The sequence below is a fragment of the Benincasa hispida genome, chromosome 4, assembly GCF_027475165.1.
Source record: "Benincasa hispida cultivar pf3 chromosome 4, pf3_genome.v1.1, whole genome shotgun sequence".
NCBI classification, from domain to species: domain Eukaryota; kingdom Viridiplantae; phylum Streptophyta; class Magnoliopsida; order Cucurbitales; family Cucurbitaceae; genus Benincasa; species Benincasa hispida.
Window position 1 is genome coordinate 11333514 of NC_143481.1, and position 16013 is coordinate 11349526.

Genomic DNA, 16013 nt, shown 5'->3' on the forward strand with positions numbered 1-16013 from the left:
AACTTGGAGCTTATTTAGGTTCTGATACTGATCCCACTACTCTCCAAAAGATGAGGATGTCTAAAGATAGTAAATATGATTTATTGGTCTTGGAGACGTGTTTGGTAGAGAATGATGATTCTATCTGGATCCTTGATTCGGGTGCTACTAATTACGTTAGTTTCTCTTACCAAGGATTCAGTTCCTAGCAAACGTTGCCACAGGGAGAGTTAACTCTTCGAGTCAATGCTGGTGAGGTTGTTTCAGTTGTTGCTGTAGGTAGGCTGAAGTTATTTTTGGACAAGAAACGTTATCTATTACTGGATAATGTTTTGTAGTTCCTCATATCAAGAGGAACTTAATCTCGATTTCTTGTCTCATTGAACAAGGTTATACCTTCTCCTTTTTTTAGAGTAAAGTATTTATTTTCAAGAATAGGATGGAGATGGTTTTGGTTCAATGGAAAGTAACTTATATGTACTAAGGTCGTTAGTCATAAAAGCCTTGTTAAATACTGAAAGGTTCAGTATGGCAACAACAGTTAAGAGACCAAAGGTTTCTTCTAAGGAAAATGCCCATAAGGTTAGGTCACATTAACCTCAATAGGATTGAGCAGTTGGTGAAATGTGGACTTCTAAAGAGTTTAGAAGAAAACTCCTTGCCGGTGTGTGAATCATGCCTCGAAGGCAAGATGACCAAACGACCTTTCACTGGAAAAGGTTACAGAGTCAAGGAAGCCTTGGAGCTTGTACATTCTGACCTCTGTGGTCCAAAGAGTGTTAGGGCTCGAGGTGGGTATGAATATTTCATCTCTTTCATAGATAATTATTCAAGGTATGAATATTTCTACCTAATACAACGTAAGTCCAAAGCCTTTGACAAGTTCAAGAAGTATAAGGTTGAATTTGAAAACTTATTAGGTAAGAAGATAAAAACACTATGATCTGATCGTGGTGGAGAGCATATGGACCTCCAATTCTAGAATTATATAATAGAACATGGGAGTACATCCCAATTCTCAGCTCCAGGTACACCTCAGTAGAATGGTGTATCAGAAAGAAGAAACATAACCTTGTTGGACATGGTTCGGTGTATCAGAGATCTCCTTGCTAATTTTCTTCCTTCTCACTCCATTTTGCTCCAAGATCATGTAATTTTATTGCTCACTTATTAGCTTCCCAAGCCTTCTCCTTAAATTCACCAATTGTGTGGTGTGGGTCTTTACCCTCTTGGCTCATCTATTTAGCAAATCGTGATTACTACTTTGTATAATCTTTTCTTCCTTACTAAATTTTCTTTAAAAAAAAAAAAAGGATTTTATATTTTTAATATTGCATTTTTTTTAAAAAAAAAAAGGAAATGATGTGTAAAAATAATAAATTTGAAAAATAAAATTTATGTTTAATTTTTCTAAAAAAATGAAAAAAATCCATGTAAATCAAATTTTTTATTTATTTTTATTTATTTTTAAAAAATAAAATAAAAACATGTTAACAAAAAAATTTGATGTTTTGAAATTATCTTATGAGATCTTTTTAAATATAAAAAAATATTTAAAAATATTTACTTTTGGAACTTTTTGCTATAAAGTGTAAATAGTTTTGAGATTTTTTTATTTATAAGAATTTTCCTTTATCTTTCTTATTGAAAAATAAAATCTAAAAAGGAAATATTGTGTTTGAAATTTCTCGACTAAAAATTATTTTAAAAAAAATCCTTATTATCTTGCTTGTCAAACCTGCCAAATCCAAAATAAATTATATAATAAAAAAATTGAAAACTTCCAAATTGATAATAAATAAAATAATGACTAGTTATGCTCATGGTATTTAGATTAGATAGAAATAAAGAAATAATGTAAAAACTCATAAATAAAAAATCAAGTTATTTGAAACATTTTTAAGAATATACCTTATGTTTGAGTGACACAATTTCAAAAAAATATTCGGAGGAGGCGTGACAACAATTAAACTTTAGAGAAAAAAATACCTTTTTGGTCCATAAGTTTTTAAGAATTATTGCACTTAGTCCTTAATGTCTCAAATTAGCTATTTTAGTTCCTGAATTTTTAAGAATTGGTTTAAAAGATCCCTCAACTAATAAATATATTAAATTTAAATATAAAATTAATTAAAAATATGATGTGTCAAGATAGCTTAAAAAAACACAATTTTTAATTTTTCACACTTGTCTTCTATGAAGCACAAATACAGATACGACTACACGATACAGATACGACTACACGATACAGATATGATCGAATACGACGATTCGTCAATTTCTAAAAAACTAAGATACGATACGTCTAAGGATACATCATTTCTTATATATTTTTTAATATATATATTTCTAAAAAACGAAGATATTGATACGTTGAAGATACATTTTGTTAAAAAAACAAAATCTAAAATATAGATAAATTCAACATACAAGTTAATAACAATAGTACAAAATAGAATATAAATATTGAAATACAATACAAAAAAAGCAACATCTAAGATGTTGAAGTACAATAGTTAATAAAAAGCAATAAAAAAAGTGACTCATATTGCTAAAAAGAAGAAGAAGAATATTAGAGGGATCGAGAAGTATGAAAATAAACGAAGAACTTCTTCGTTAAATTATTGAAGAAATCCAAATAGTTTAAATTTGGTGGACTTTGTGGAGACTCAAATGTGAAGATGGAGATTAGATGATTATAATCTAGGGTTTAGTCCGTTATTTATTTATTTTTCCTTTTAGTTTTGGACTCGAGTAGTGGGTTTTTTAAATAGGTTGCCTAGTTTTAGATCGGGAAAGATTTGATGAGTTGTTTGTCTTTTTTCTTTAAAAAAAAAATATGCGTAGAAATAGATTCGTCAAATCACGTGTCAGATACGTATCTGAAAAGTATCTGGAAGGTATCCGATACGTGTCTGATACGGATTCTTTGCCTCACATGACCTGTGCTTCGTAGCTTGTCTCTCTTCTCTCTCCTCTTTCTTCTTCTCTCCTCTCTCCTCTTGCCTACATTTACATGTCTTTTTGTTTGTTATTTTTCCAATTGGAGAATATGAAGAACTTTACTCAATTCTCTCTCTTCTTTCTTTTCACATGAATTAGGAACAAACAAGTTGAGAGAAATTCAAAACTAAAAAAGAAAAGAAAAAAATAAAGTCTTCAAATTCTTCATCTCCCTATCTATGCTGACTGGTCGTCTCCTCCACCCAGATATCTCAACAAATTTCCTCCTCGCCAAAATTTTTTTTGTCGCCATCACCAACAACTCTCTCTTTTCCCAACATCTAAGTTCATAGAGACAAAACTCCACAAAGAGAAGAGAAGAGAATTAAAAAAATAATTAAAAAAAAAAAAGAGCCATTTGATATTTGTGTGCTTTCTTTAGTAAAATTGCATTTTTTTTTTTGCTGATTTGCTTTTTAGAAGCCATGAAAGCTCTGACTTGAAGCTTTTCTTTAACTTTTGTCGTTTGTTTTTTTTTTTTACTTTGTTTTGGTCTCTATTTTTTCTTACAACAAAAAATCATTTTTTGTCCTAAAAATCTTTGATCCATATATGCTACATTCAATTTATTTTCTTGTGAGGAAAAAAAGAGAGAGTAATGAGCAAATTTTATTATCTTCAATCGAAAAATGGAAAGACAAAGACATGGAGATGGAGAAGAGAGGAGATGAGAGAGGAGAGAAAAAGAAAGAAGAGAGAGGAGAAATAAGTGGAAAATATTAGAAAATATATATTTTTTCTAAGTCCACATCATATTTTTCATTAATTTTTATATTCAAATCTAATATATTTATTAGTTGAGACAACTTCTAAATCTATTCTTAAAAACACACGACTAAAATAACTAATTTGAAATATTGGAATCAAGCACACCTGTGCTTAAAAACTCACTACTTTTCCCTAAACTTTAATATACTGTCAAATCTATCTTAAAACTTAACTTCAATTATAAATTTTAGATATCTTTTTCTATTTATTATTTTTCATTAGTTGTTTATTTATTTATTATCTAACAGAATGTTCAATGTCCATTATGACCCTGCTTTCAACACCTCCATTTCTCGTGTTTTGCTTTTTTTTTTTTTTTTTTTTTTGGGTAACATTTTGAAATTACCGTTGTCCTTCCTTACTACTTTTTATTTCCCTTTAAATAATCCAAAGAGACGCCCCTCCGACCGAAAGAAAGAAATACGGGGGTATAGAACGTAATATTATCACCGGCGCGGAGGGTGTTTCAGTAAACAAAACATTTTTGAAATTAGAAAGCCGTTTGAAACACAAATCCCGCCGAGAGCAGCCCTAGATCAGTGAAGGAGAAAGTTCAGTGGCAGAGAGAGCTCGATATGGAGAAGATATGTGTTGCTGTTCGATTGAGGCCTTCTGTATCGGAAGATTCAGTCCATGGAACGTATTGGAAGATCGACGACAATCGGATTTCGCTTCATAGACCTCACGGCACGCCAATCTCCGGCAATTCATATGCTTTTGGTACCTTCACAATCCAATCCTCTTCTACTATACTTCATATTTTCATCAAGTTGCACAAATTTCTAATCATAATTAGCTCTTCTTTTATATATATTTTACTTGATCTCTATTAATCTGTGATCATTTCTGTTTCGGATTCTAGATCATGTGTTGGACGAAAGTTGTACAAACGGCCGTGTTTACGAACTTGTTGTTAGGGATATCATTCATGCTGCAGTTGAAGGTTTTAATGGTATGCTTTTCTCTTCTTCCTTCACTATTTCATATACTAAAACGTGATTGAAAATGATGGTCTCTTTAGGAAAAAGGTTGATATCTGAACCATTCGAAGTATATCAAATAGTACTCATTATAATTTATCCCAAAACTATGGGATAATATTTGATTGCATGCTCATAGTTGAGACACTGCAGGAACCGCTTTCGCTTATGGACAGACAAGTAGTGGTAAAACTTTTACCATGAATGGTTCTGAAAGTGACGACGGGGTTATTCATAGAGCAGTGAAAGACGTGTTTGAAAAAATTCACACGGTAAATTCTTGTTTATGTCTCGAAGTCAATATGAAATCCTTGAAGTTGCTAGATAGAGCTTTTAACTCCACCTTTTTGTTGTGTTATCAGACATCAGATCGAGAATTTCTGATTAGAGTTTCCTACATGGAAATTTATAACGAAGAGATTAATGATCTTTTTGCTGTTGAGAACAATAAATTGCCAATTCATGAGAGCCTAGAGGTTGCTATGCTATACACTCTCTTTTTTTTATTATTATTTCTTTTTTGAGATATTTGAAAATAGAACTGACAGGGCTCTATCTTTAGCGTGGGATATTTGTTGCAGGTCTCAAGGAGGAAATTGTTAGTAATGCTGATCAGGTTTTAAAGCTCATCAAGCAGGGTGAAGGTCGGGAAGAAAATAAAAACTAGATTTTTGTTAAATTTTGTTCCTTGAAATTAAAATACTAAGGCATATATTTTTTCCTACAGTGAATAAACATTTCGGTGAAACAAATATGAATGCAAGGAGCAGTAGGTCACACACAATATTCAGAATGGTAGGTTTATGTTAGGTCCTTGTACAGAGAGCTCCTTTTACCAATGCCCTTATTTATGTGAGTTCAACTTATGCAGGTAATTGAAAGCAAGGGGAAGGACATCGGTGATAATTTGAGTGCCGATTCGATACGTGTTTCTGTATTGGTTCGTACCCTGCATAAAACTACCATGTCGCAATAAACTTATAATCTTGTCAAAGATAACAATTCATGTTTTCGGAGCATTTGATTTTGCTTCACACCTTTTTTTGGGCTTGTGTTATGGGAAATAGAATTTGGTAGACCTAGCTGGGTCTGAGCGTATCGCTAAAACTGGAGCCGAAGGAGCACGCTTGAAAGAAGGCAAGCATATCAATAAGAGTTTAATGATTCTTGGGAATGTTATTAATAAGCTAAGCGAGGGGGTTAGGCAGAGGTAGTTTCTTCTCCTGGAAAACTCTTTTTCTTTCATGAAAGCACGATGATTAATGTTTTACTCTTCTGGGACAGGGGACACATTCCCTATCGAGACAGTAAATTGACACGCATACTCCAGCCGGCTCTAGGTGGTAATGCTAAGACTTCAATAATATGCACCATAGCTCCAGAAGAGGTATTCTATGGATTTTTCTTATTTAGTGCATAACGGTGTTCAGAATTTCAAACATACACGTACATATATGAAACAGACCATTTCACAGTCAATTAAGATTCAAATCTGCTTAATATTATCCTCCTTTCCTTTGAATTTGATATGTGCGTTTAGGTACATATAGAAGAAACAAAAGGAACTCTCCAGTTTGCTAGCAGAGCAAAGCGCATCACCAATTGTGTTCAAGTGAATGAGGTTGTTCTTTACAACATTGTCTGTCTCTGACTCTTCTTTTCTTTGTATCTTGCTCTACACTATTTTTCCTTGTTATCATCATCAAGAAGCAGAAACTTTAGTGCATTTTTTTTTTCTTTTTTTGTATTTCATGGTGGCTGACCACTCTGAAGTTGGAACGTTGGTTTGGATAGAACTAACGTTGTCCTTATGATAAAATATATTATTGGGTTTGGTTGACTCTTTTGATATTATTTGTTTAGTTTTATCTCTATCAAATTTTTACGTCACTAGTTTTTTTATCAAATGCAATCGTTTTTCTATATAATATATTCTTTCCCTATCCATTTAATGTTGCAACTAATTCTCCTTGCAATTGTCCTAGATTTTGACAGATGCAGCGTTATTGAAGCGTCAGAATCAAGAGATAGAGGAATTGCGTAAAAAACTTCAGGTTTGCTGATATTTGTCTCACTTGATCAAAAGATTTCAAGTAGTTGACATTTAATTCTTGTGTAGGGATCACATGCAGAAGTACTTGAGCAGGAGGTTTTGAAATTAAGAAACGATTTGTTGAAGGCAGGTTTTCTTTTATTTTTCTTTCTTTCTTTCTTTCTTTCTTTCTTTCTTTATTATTATTATTCTTTTCAGTACATGTGGATCTCCAGTGTTTTGAGCATGTAATAACAATTTATACGATCGAGGATTTGCCTTATGCAATACTAAAATGTTGATTTCAAATAATCCAGTTCGAACTTGAACGTGAAAAGTTGCAAATGGAACTTCAAGAGGAGAGGAACTCACACAAAGAACGCGATCAACGTATCAGGGAGCAACAGATGAAAATAGAAAGTCTCAATAATCTTGTCAATCTTTCAGAGTCCGTACAAAACTCCAATCAAAGTCGGGTATGAAACTAACATTATCTACTGTACATTTTGACATAGATAAGTGTGATCGTAGAATGCCATTATTGTTGTTTAAGGTTGATTCAGGGGATTGTCATGCATGCTCTACAGCGTAATTCCTCTCTCATATTTTTGTTTTGAAGCTGAACTCCAATTCCAAACTTTGTTGCGACAATCTGTTGTATTGTTTTTTTTTGCAGGAACAAGATTCCGTGAAAAACACTCTCAAGGAAGATTTTAGTGGTAGTTGTAATAAAAGCCATGAAGATGGATTCGTAACGCCTTGTTTCAAGGCACCTCCTAATGCTTTTGTTGCCAAGCGATCTGATTATTCTATGCCTCCTGAGTTTAGCCCTCTTCCAGATGCTTTCAGCAATGTAGCAGATGAGGATACTTGGTTGAAATTGAATAAAGGTTACGTTGTGGACCTTGATTCACTTCAAACGACTCCTGCAAGAAAAGTGCAATCGTTTCCATTCAATGAAATAACTCCTGTAAGTGCTTTTCCATGCAATGAGAGTCTTCTATATGTCACTTTGTTGAGGCATATTATTAAAGTTCCTTCACTTTTTTTTTCTCTAGTTTGTCTTCCTTACATAAAAAATTATGACTAGGTATTACTCCTGTTTATCGGTATATTACATGTTTCTCACTTGTCTAGTCTTCAATGATTGTAAATCTGATGCAATAATTTACAGGGTCAGGGTCTCTCCAATGAGAACCATGAACAAGAGATTCAAAATCTTGAGAGACGACTGGAGCATGCCATCATGGAGAAAAATAATCTTCAGGTTGATTTTAACTTTTCTTTCTTTCTTTCTTTCTTTCTTTCTTCAAACAAGTCAGAGATTGTTTAGATAAAGCCTCACGTTTAAGTTTAAGATGCAGAATAACCACTTATTTTACTGAAATATAAAATTTATTAAGGCTAGCACATAAAATGTAATTGTGCAAATGTTTAAAAACCCTTGGAAGACTAATGCATTAGATAAATATAGGATTCCATCACAAACCCAGTTGATAATGAAAGGAGTAATCTATGTATAAAATTGTTAGGTCTCTCCATTTTTTTTGGGTTCTTCAACATTGAGAATTTTCTTGGAAAATGTTTTTGTGAGATATTTCACTAGAATGACTCATGCCACCAATTAAAGGAGCTCACATTCTAGTTAAACCTGGCCTAATTGCATTTTGATCGGTCCTCATGTTCTTTCGTTCATTAACCTTCAGGCGCAATTTTTTATAAATACAGGAAAAGCATGAAGAGCAAGTTCTTGTTAACAAGAAACTGATGGCAGAGATGTCAGAGCTTCAACAAAAACAGCGAGTAATCAGAGAACTTCCACAAAAAATGTCCAATTCTTTGGCGATGTGCAAAGATGTTTACATGGAAATCCTATCTTCCCTGAAGGTAGAATTTGATTCTTATATTTAACACATCTTTATATCACTTAGCAGTTTTTAAGAGCACCAGTTAGATAACACTAATTTCTATTTTATTCTCCTACTACTAGAGTGCCAAAGACGATGAGAATCCCTCAACTGTAAAATTGTTGTCAAGCTCCGCTGATATTGGAACGTGTCTCTTTACTACTCTGGAGGCTCATTTAACTGCAGCCATGAATTGGCAGAGTTATCTAGCAGTGAATGATTCACTTATTCAAGAACAAAATGACCTACTTCGTGCGAGCATAAATAGCATAATGGAATCCCTTGTGCTATCAGAAACATCAAAGGAATGTGCTGAAGATGACATTTGGAAGGAAAGTTTGAGTACTGAACTGGATGATGTCAAGAAAATATGTCATGGCCTCGAGAAAGAGCTAGTATCCAACAACCAACGTTTGGAGTCATCCAAGCTACAATATGACAACTTAGAAAGAGAATTCAAGCTCATGAAAGATGAAAGAGACGCTTTGCGTAAAATGGTGTCTGAATCTGTTCAGAAGCTAGAGATGGAGAAGGAGCAGAAAGAAAATGCATTAAAGGAACTGAACACTGAAGTCCAGAGACGAAGAGATCTAGGAGAAGGGATTAAGCGATTCAGTGCAGCATTTGCCTCTCGACACAGGTCATTCATGTCATTCAACAGTGAGATAATGTCCAAAACTGAGGAACTGAAGACCCAAAATCATCGGGTTGTTTTTCCTGTTCCCAAATCTCTTGGGGGCTGAAAATTTCGGCTATTGCTTTTAATTATTGTACTCATGCATGTTGTATAATATCTTCTGTAATTATGATCATAGAAAATTGGTTGATTCATTATTGGTGTGGATTTTGACCACAAAGTCACCTTCAAAAGACAATAGAGATGGCTCCTGAGCTTTGTGTAGTTGGATGGTAACGATTATTTGCCTCCTTGAGAGTATGAAAGGATTGCCTGTATGATAATCTCTCTAAGAATAGTTGTATTGATTTCAATGGTGTTAATTGATATATTTTCCTAGTACGAGCATCATTTGCCTTTACAAAATCAAAGACCCATCCTCAACGTGTTCTATCGTAGATACATGAAATATGAAATTCAAATAATAATCAAGATATCAACTGAGCATAACTCAATTAAGTTTCCGATTAAAATGGTAGAAGTTCAAATCTTCACTCTACTTGCTGTTAAAAAAAAATCTTTCATCGAAGATAGCATGACATCATGGTATTAAATATCCACCAACAAGTCAATATTACATAAATATAATATAAATAACAAACAATGTTAATGTAAAATGTTTATTCATTTATTTTGCATTTTGCATTTTTTTGTTTTTATAATTTCTTCAAAAATATCCATCAACATCAACATTTTATCAATATTTTTGTAAAATTGAGATATCGATATTTTCGTTAAAGATTGACGTTAACCACGAGTAAAACTAAATTCTTGACGATGGTGATTAAGGTGTTTTCAATTTTAGTTTTAAATGCACATGTACAGCTTAAAAGAATCTGAAGAAATTTAGAATTAAATTTTTTAACTTTATTGAAATCGTAGGTATCAAATTTGCAAATTATCGGAAGTTGAATGTTGAAATTTCATCGAGCGGAGAAAATTGAGCCCGGCCCAGTATCGTAAATGCAGCCCAACCATTTCAGGGTTCCATCGAAGAGCTATCTTCGCCTTCGTTGCGGCTAGGGTTTCGTAACAAAATCTTTGAAGATATTGTACACCCAAGAGGTAGGGTTTTTCTATATAAATTGCGCCATTGATATTGATCCTGTGAATCGCAATTCGCGGTGCCCTTCCCCCTGCCTCAAGCTCTCTTCCTACTCGACTTGCCAATCATCTTTATCATGATTCTTTTGTTTTTTGATCGAATTAGATGCTTAATTTGTTCCTTGCTGCTGCTTCTTACTATTTAGAAACAATATCTCTGAGATCTATTTGCTTTCTTTCATCGTTGCTGTCTTTATTTAATTTTTTCGAGTTTGTGAAAGCATGACAAATCTTTCGATGAACTTGTTCGATCTGTTATTCTATACGTATGACAAGGCCTGGTTGCGATGATTATAAAAATTCCTCGTTCTGAATGCTATAGCCATGGCATGACAGACACCTTACACCCATAGAATATGAGCACCGTGCCTTTCTTAATCTACTTTTCTTCTTCATTTTATAAACTCTGCCTCTGATAATATCTGATTCGTGAGATTTTTTACTCTCTTCATTCAGTTCGTGTTAGGTTAAATTAGGTTGATTGTGTTTCGAGTAGTATAACTGTATTGATAAAGTGATTGTTACTCTGAATTATCATTTGATATTTTAGATATGTTCAAACAGTGTTCATCTCTAAGCAATGTGTTATGGATGTGTGAAGAAATATTAGAAGATGTTGTTTTGGGGGATTATTGTTGATTTTGATGGAGTCGAAATTGGCTATTTCACAGTGCTTGTTCTTGTAACTGCATTGTGTATATTTGGAACTCCTATAAAGAAATAATGGAGGTGTTTAAAGCCCTAACTTGGTAGTATAAATGCTCCTGAGGTTGGGGTTACGCACACCACTAAATTTCTGAGTCACTGATTCTGTTTCATGAGCTTACATTTCTAAGGGGGTTTTTTAAAAGCAGAAAAAATGAAACTAAATGGGTGTGCCAAAAAGGATTTGTGTTCTCATGAAAAAATGGTTCAAATTTAAGGGTAAAGATTTTGAGGAATTTTTTTCGTAATGTAATATCTTGAGGGCAAAATTTTGATAACTAGCTTTTGACATGCATTGAGGATCCATTGTTGTATTCAAAAACTTGGTTTATTAGAGAAAAAGCATTTAAAGTAGAACACCATGAAAGTAGGAATTCAGAAGGCATGGCTGTGGAGCTGTAATCTTTTTGCAACACTTCAAACGAATTGAACAAAGAAAAATCTGAGGGTACCTTCAAATTGTCATCAAGCTTTGGAACGGTATTTACGATTATTTGTCTAAAAAAAATATCAAAGGATTTGATACACATATTAAGGAGCCTTATTTACAAAGAATACATGAAATTTGAAAAAAAAAATAATAAAAATAGAACCTATTATTCCAAGAATAATTAGAAAAATTATTTAAAATATTTATAATTAAGAGAAAAATATTAAAATTTATTTGTGATAGATTACGATAGATAGTGTATTTTGTTATTATTTATAAATATTTTAGTTTATTTTTTTATATTTTAAAACTGTCCAAATAATAACTAGTTTGCAAGGAACATTGTTCACAAAGATCATTAGACAAATTTGAAAAAGGAAGAAATGTGTGTTTTTTTTCTTTTGGTATTCCATGATTGCAATAAATCTAAGTTTTGCACAAAATTAACTTAGATTAATATATAAAATAATAATTTATGAAAATTTATTTTCAATAAAAATTTAGCAAATGTTATTATGAAATTCAATCAAATTTGCGTGTACAGTTTCATTTTTCAAAGATAATTCAAATGAAAAATTATCAACATCTAAATTGCACTTTAATAATATTAAAATGAAGTTGATGGTAAGAATAGATGCAACTTGGTATGTTTAAAAGTTAAGGTTGATTTTTTAGAAGAGGTTGGATAGGAAAATTTAATTAACAAACATATACTATAAAAAGAATTATTTTTAAAAAAAACTAATAAAAATGTAAAAAAGGAAAAAAAAAAAAAAAAAAAAAAAAAAAAAAAAAACCAACCACCTATCGAAGTTATAGTGCATCCTATATATTTGTAATTAACAAAGGAAATAAAAAATCATATCTATAATAATCTATAATTTATTATCTATTATTCTATTAAAAGTTGGGGATATTGGAGACCTTTTTTAGACACTTTTATCATTTCCTTAATTTACTCATTTACAAAATATGCAATTACAGATGAATTTATAAATACATATAAATGATTAACTATTAATTATCAATATAGTAGATAATTAATTAATTATTAATTATCCATAATAAGTGTAGTAGATGTTCAAAGGTAGGTTTCGAACGTAAAAAGTTTTTCTTGAAAAAAAAATGGAATGTAAAAAGTTTCTCCTACTTTAAAGATCGTTTTCTTTAATTTAATACAAAAATGAAATTTTAATAGCTATAGAATTCATAAAGTTTTGTAATTCTTAACTTCTATTACCATACAAATGAGTTTTTTTTATCACCATTTTTCACCAACACTCAATCTTTCTTTTTTGTCATTTCAATCCATGGTTCTCCACGTCTCTTCAATCTTCAAACTATTTTATTACTTCATTCACGAAGATTTTAAAGATTTTTCTTTTATTATACAAATCAAATTTTAAGTATAGTATGAAATCAAATTATTAACTCATAAGTACCTATTTTTTTAATTTACGAAAACAATAAAATGTAGCATAAAGTTCATTAAGAATGTAATATGATATAAATTAATGTGATTTTAATAAATCTATGAAGATTAAATGAATTGAAAGTGAGAAATTATAATTAATTAATTATATTTAATTATAACATATGAAATCTTTGGTATATCAAAGATTTTTATAATTTTATTTTTCATTTCATATTTTAAGAAATTTATAAAATTCAAGCATATGATAAGGATAATTAATAACAAGGTTTCCATGATAGGGTAAATTTTAAAAAAGTTGACCAATTAATAATACATATCCTACAAATTATGTTTCTATCGTTATTAAAAAATCATATAATTAAATTATATATAAATCAAAACTAACGCTAGACATTTGTAAATTTTAAAATTTTAACATATTTTTGTTAATAATATTACTCCACTTTCTCCGGGCTTTTTGGAATTTGCCACTATTTATGGACAATTTGACAAGTAAGAGGTGGCTTACATGTATACTAATAATGAGTATGTACAAGACACATCGAAAACACTTTGGAAAAATGGGTATATGACACATAGTCAATGAGCATCTAATGTTCATCTATTTTCTATAATATTTATAATACTTCTTTTTAAATGCTCATTATATATATAAAATATGCATTAGAACCTTACAAGAAGAGTACATATATTATATAATTTAATACTCTTAAAAAATATTAAAATAAGTCTGTCAGGTTATCTTTTAAACAAATTTGTTATATAGTGATGTCATTGGTAAAATATGTATATTGTTAGGAGGTTTTTATTAGAGACAAACCACATGTTCCACGAATATGCTAGGTCATTGATTGATCTTAGCCATACAACATGGAAATGACTGTTATGGTCCGTTTCACCAATTGCCATGATATAGTACTCGTAGTTTGTAAACATCATATAAACAAATTGTTATTAATAAAATAATTGTTATTTTATGAGCATACACTCAATACAATAAATTAAAGATTCTAGGTTATTTTATGTAATTTAAACAAATGAAAAAACATACAAATAGATCTTGTTTAAATAATCATCTAAACAGTATATAGTAGATGGATAAGGTTGGATTAGTCTCATTATATAACAAAATGGAATTCACTCCTTCCTAAGGCTGATTCCGGATCTTGAACAATGTAGCCACTAATAGAGTAAACTAACATGCAACGAGAAAAATAATAATCAATAAGCACCCTAATTACACTTAATTCGAGTTTAAAACACTGAAAAACAATTTCACAAGAGGGTTTGTTGAACACAATACCTTTGATGAACCCTCTTTAAATCTAGCCGAGTTTCACAAATCGATGCTTCAATCTTCAAGTAGACCACTACAAAGATCTTCTATACTATTCTCTAGTAAGGATTGTGTAGTGGAAACACTTAATCGAGCTGGTTTTTATTAGATTGAAGAGGGTTTGAATGGAAGAGTTTTTGCAGAATTTCTGGAGCTGATAAGTTTGCATGACCAATGAATTGAAGTTCAAAACTTCAATATATACATGAATTTCATGAAATTAACTTAACATGCCTTGAAATTGAAGTGGCATGAGGTGGAAATTTGAATGGAAAAATCCAATATTGTATTTTCCCACTTTCAAATTTAAAACAATTTTAATTTTATATATTTTGATTAATTGAATTCAATTAAAATATGATTTTCAAAAAATCAATTTTAATTTTAATTTTGTAAATTTGAATTTCAATAAATTCAAATTTAATTAATCAAAGTTCTAATTTTGAATAATTTCAAAATTTGAATTTAAAATTGGATAATTAATTAAACTCATTTAATTAATTAAATTTAATATCAAATATTAAATATAATATTACACCTCATCTAATATTTAAATCAATATTTAAATATTTTGAACTCTTTAATTTTGTTTAATTTCGATAAAATTAAACGTTTCAATTGCATCAAATACAATTAATAGAAACTCTAATCGAATTTGAACATTTCAAAAAACCCTAATCTCAAATCTTATCAAATTTATTCAATTTACTAATCCAATTTAGTAAAGGAACCTTATGAATCTACAAATCATGAGCTCCAACGATTGGCAATTAATTGGTTAAACTCTTTAAACCGAATTAATCACTATTCATTAACTAGCAAGACATTCTACTATAGCTCGTAGTTTCACTCTCCTCGATGTAGATATATTTCTGTCCATTTTAACCATAATCGGTTAGTCGATCTTTCACAGGTCGTTCGTATTTACAACTGAGTCAAAGATTACCGTTTTACCTGGGTAAATACATCTTGCTCTTTAAGCTCCCACTGGTCCTCCATTGAACAATTGATTTATATTCTAAATTATAAATCATAACCCTCCCAATCATGAGAGGGTGAGGCTCCAATGTTCAAAACTAGGCATCAACGCTTAAGAGAACAACCTATATACTAACCCTAAGTTAGGTAGGAGTGAATTCCATATTGCAAAGCTATGTCCCCAGCTATCTATCCGATCTTATCCCAAAATGGGAGGCTTATTGAGCAGTATTGTTGAACTACTCGCACCTATGCAGATCAAAGGATAATCTCGAATAAACAGGAGTTCATAGTCAACTTAGGATTAAGATCGAGTTACCCTAGGTCATTCAATTTGAAATAGTCAGTTTTAACAATTAATGGTTGTTATAAAGAAAAGTGACTATTTCGAGGTCCGGTCTTATGCAAACTCATTACACAGGATGCCCCCAGTCACATGTCTCCACATGAATAATTTCTAGATCACATCATTTGTATCGGTATACAAAATGGGTCGAATCCAATAGTGTCACCAGGATAAGGTACCCAATCTCATCCATATACTTAGACCATTTTGGCTATATACTAAAACTTGATCCTCTTTTATATCACCATAAAATTAAAGTATTCATATTATAGCCATTGATTTTTTTTTTATTAGATTTTCAAAAAAAAAAAAAAAAAAAAAAGAATGCAATATC

General features: G+C 31.0%; 1 protein-coding gene, 1 long non-coding RNA gene and 1 other non-coding gene across 3 annotated transcripts; all 3 read left to right on the forward strand.

Annotated features, from left to right (window-relative positions):
- The first annotated feature begins 4174 nt into the window (after positions 1-4174).
- Positions 4175-9687, forward strand: ZCF125 (P-loop containing nucleoside triphosphate hydrolases superfamily protein). The gene is made up of 17 exons (XM_039028621.2): positions 4175-4470; positions 4613-4702; positions 4884-5002; positions 5093-5206; positions 5293-5374; positions 5458-5525; positions 5602-5670; positions 5798-5940; positions 6015-6117; positions 6271-6351; positions 6716-6784; positions 6850-6909; positions 7080-7238; positions 7439-7732; positions 7937-8029; positions 8491-8649; positions 8753-9687. Exons 1-17 carry the CDS (start codon positions 4326-4328, stop codon positions 9410-9412), a joined length of 2508 nt encoding a protein of 835 aa, XP_038884549.1. The 5' UTR covers positions 4175-4325; the 3' UTR covers positions 9413-9687.
- Positions 9688-10279: 592 nt separating this feature from the next.
- On the forward strand, positions 10280-11253 carry LOC150036479 (uncharacterized). The gene is made up of 2 exons (XR_016528981.1): positions 10280-10410; positions 11014-11253. It is a non-coding gene; the product is annotated as an uncharacterized LOC150036479 (long non-coding RNA).
- LOC120076932 (small nucleolar RNA snoR8a) lies at positions 10728-10814 on the forward strand. Its single transcript, XR_005481679.1, has one exon. It is a non-coding gene; the product is annotated as a small nucleolar RNA snoR8a (small nucleolar RNA).
- Positions 11254-16013: the final 4760 nt, after the last annotated feature.

Coding starts and splice junctions, on each gene's coding strand:
- ZCF125 (XM_039028621.2), top strand. CDS start 4,326: ATGGAGAAGATATGTGTTGCTGTTCGATTGAGGCCTTCTGTATCGGAA. Junction 5,207..5,292: donor CAATTCATGAGAGCCTAGAG/GTTGCTATGCTA, acceptor CTCTATCTTTAG/CGTGGGATATTTGTTGCAGG. Junction 6,118..6,270: donor GCACCATAGCTCCAGAAGAG/GTATTCTATGGA, acceptor ATGTGCGTTTAG/GTACATATAGAAGAAACAAA.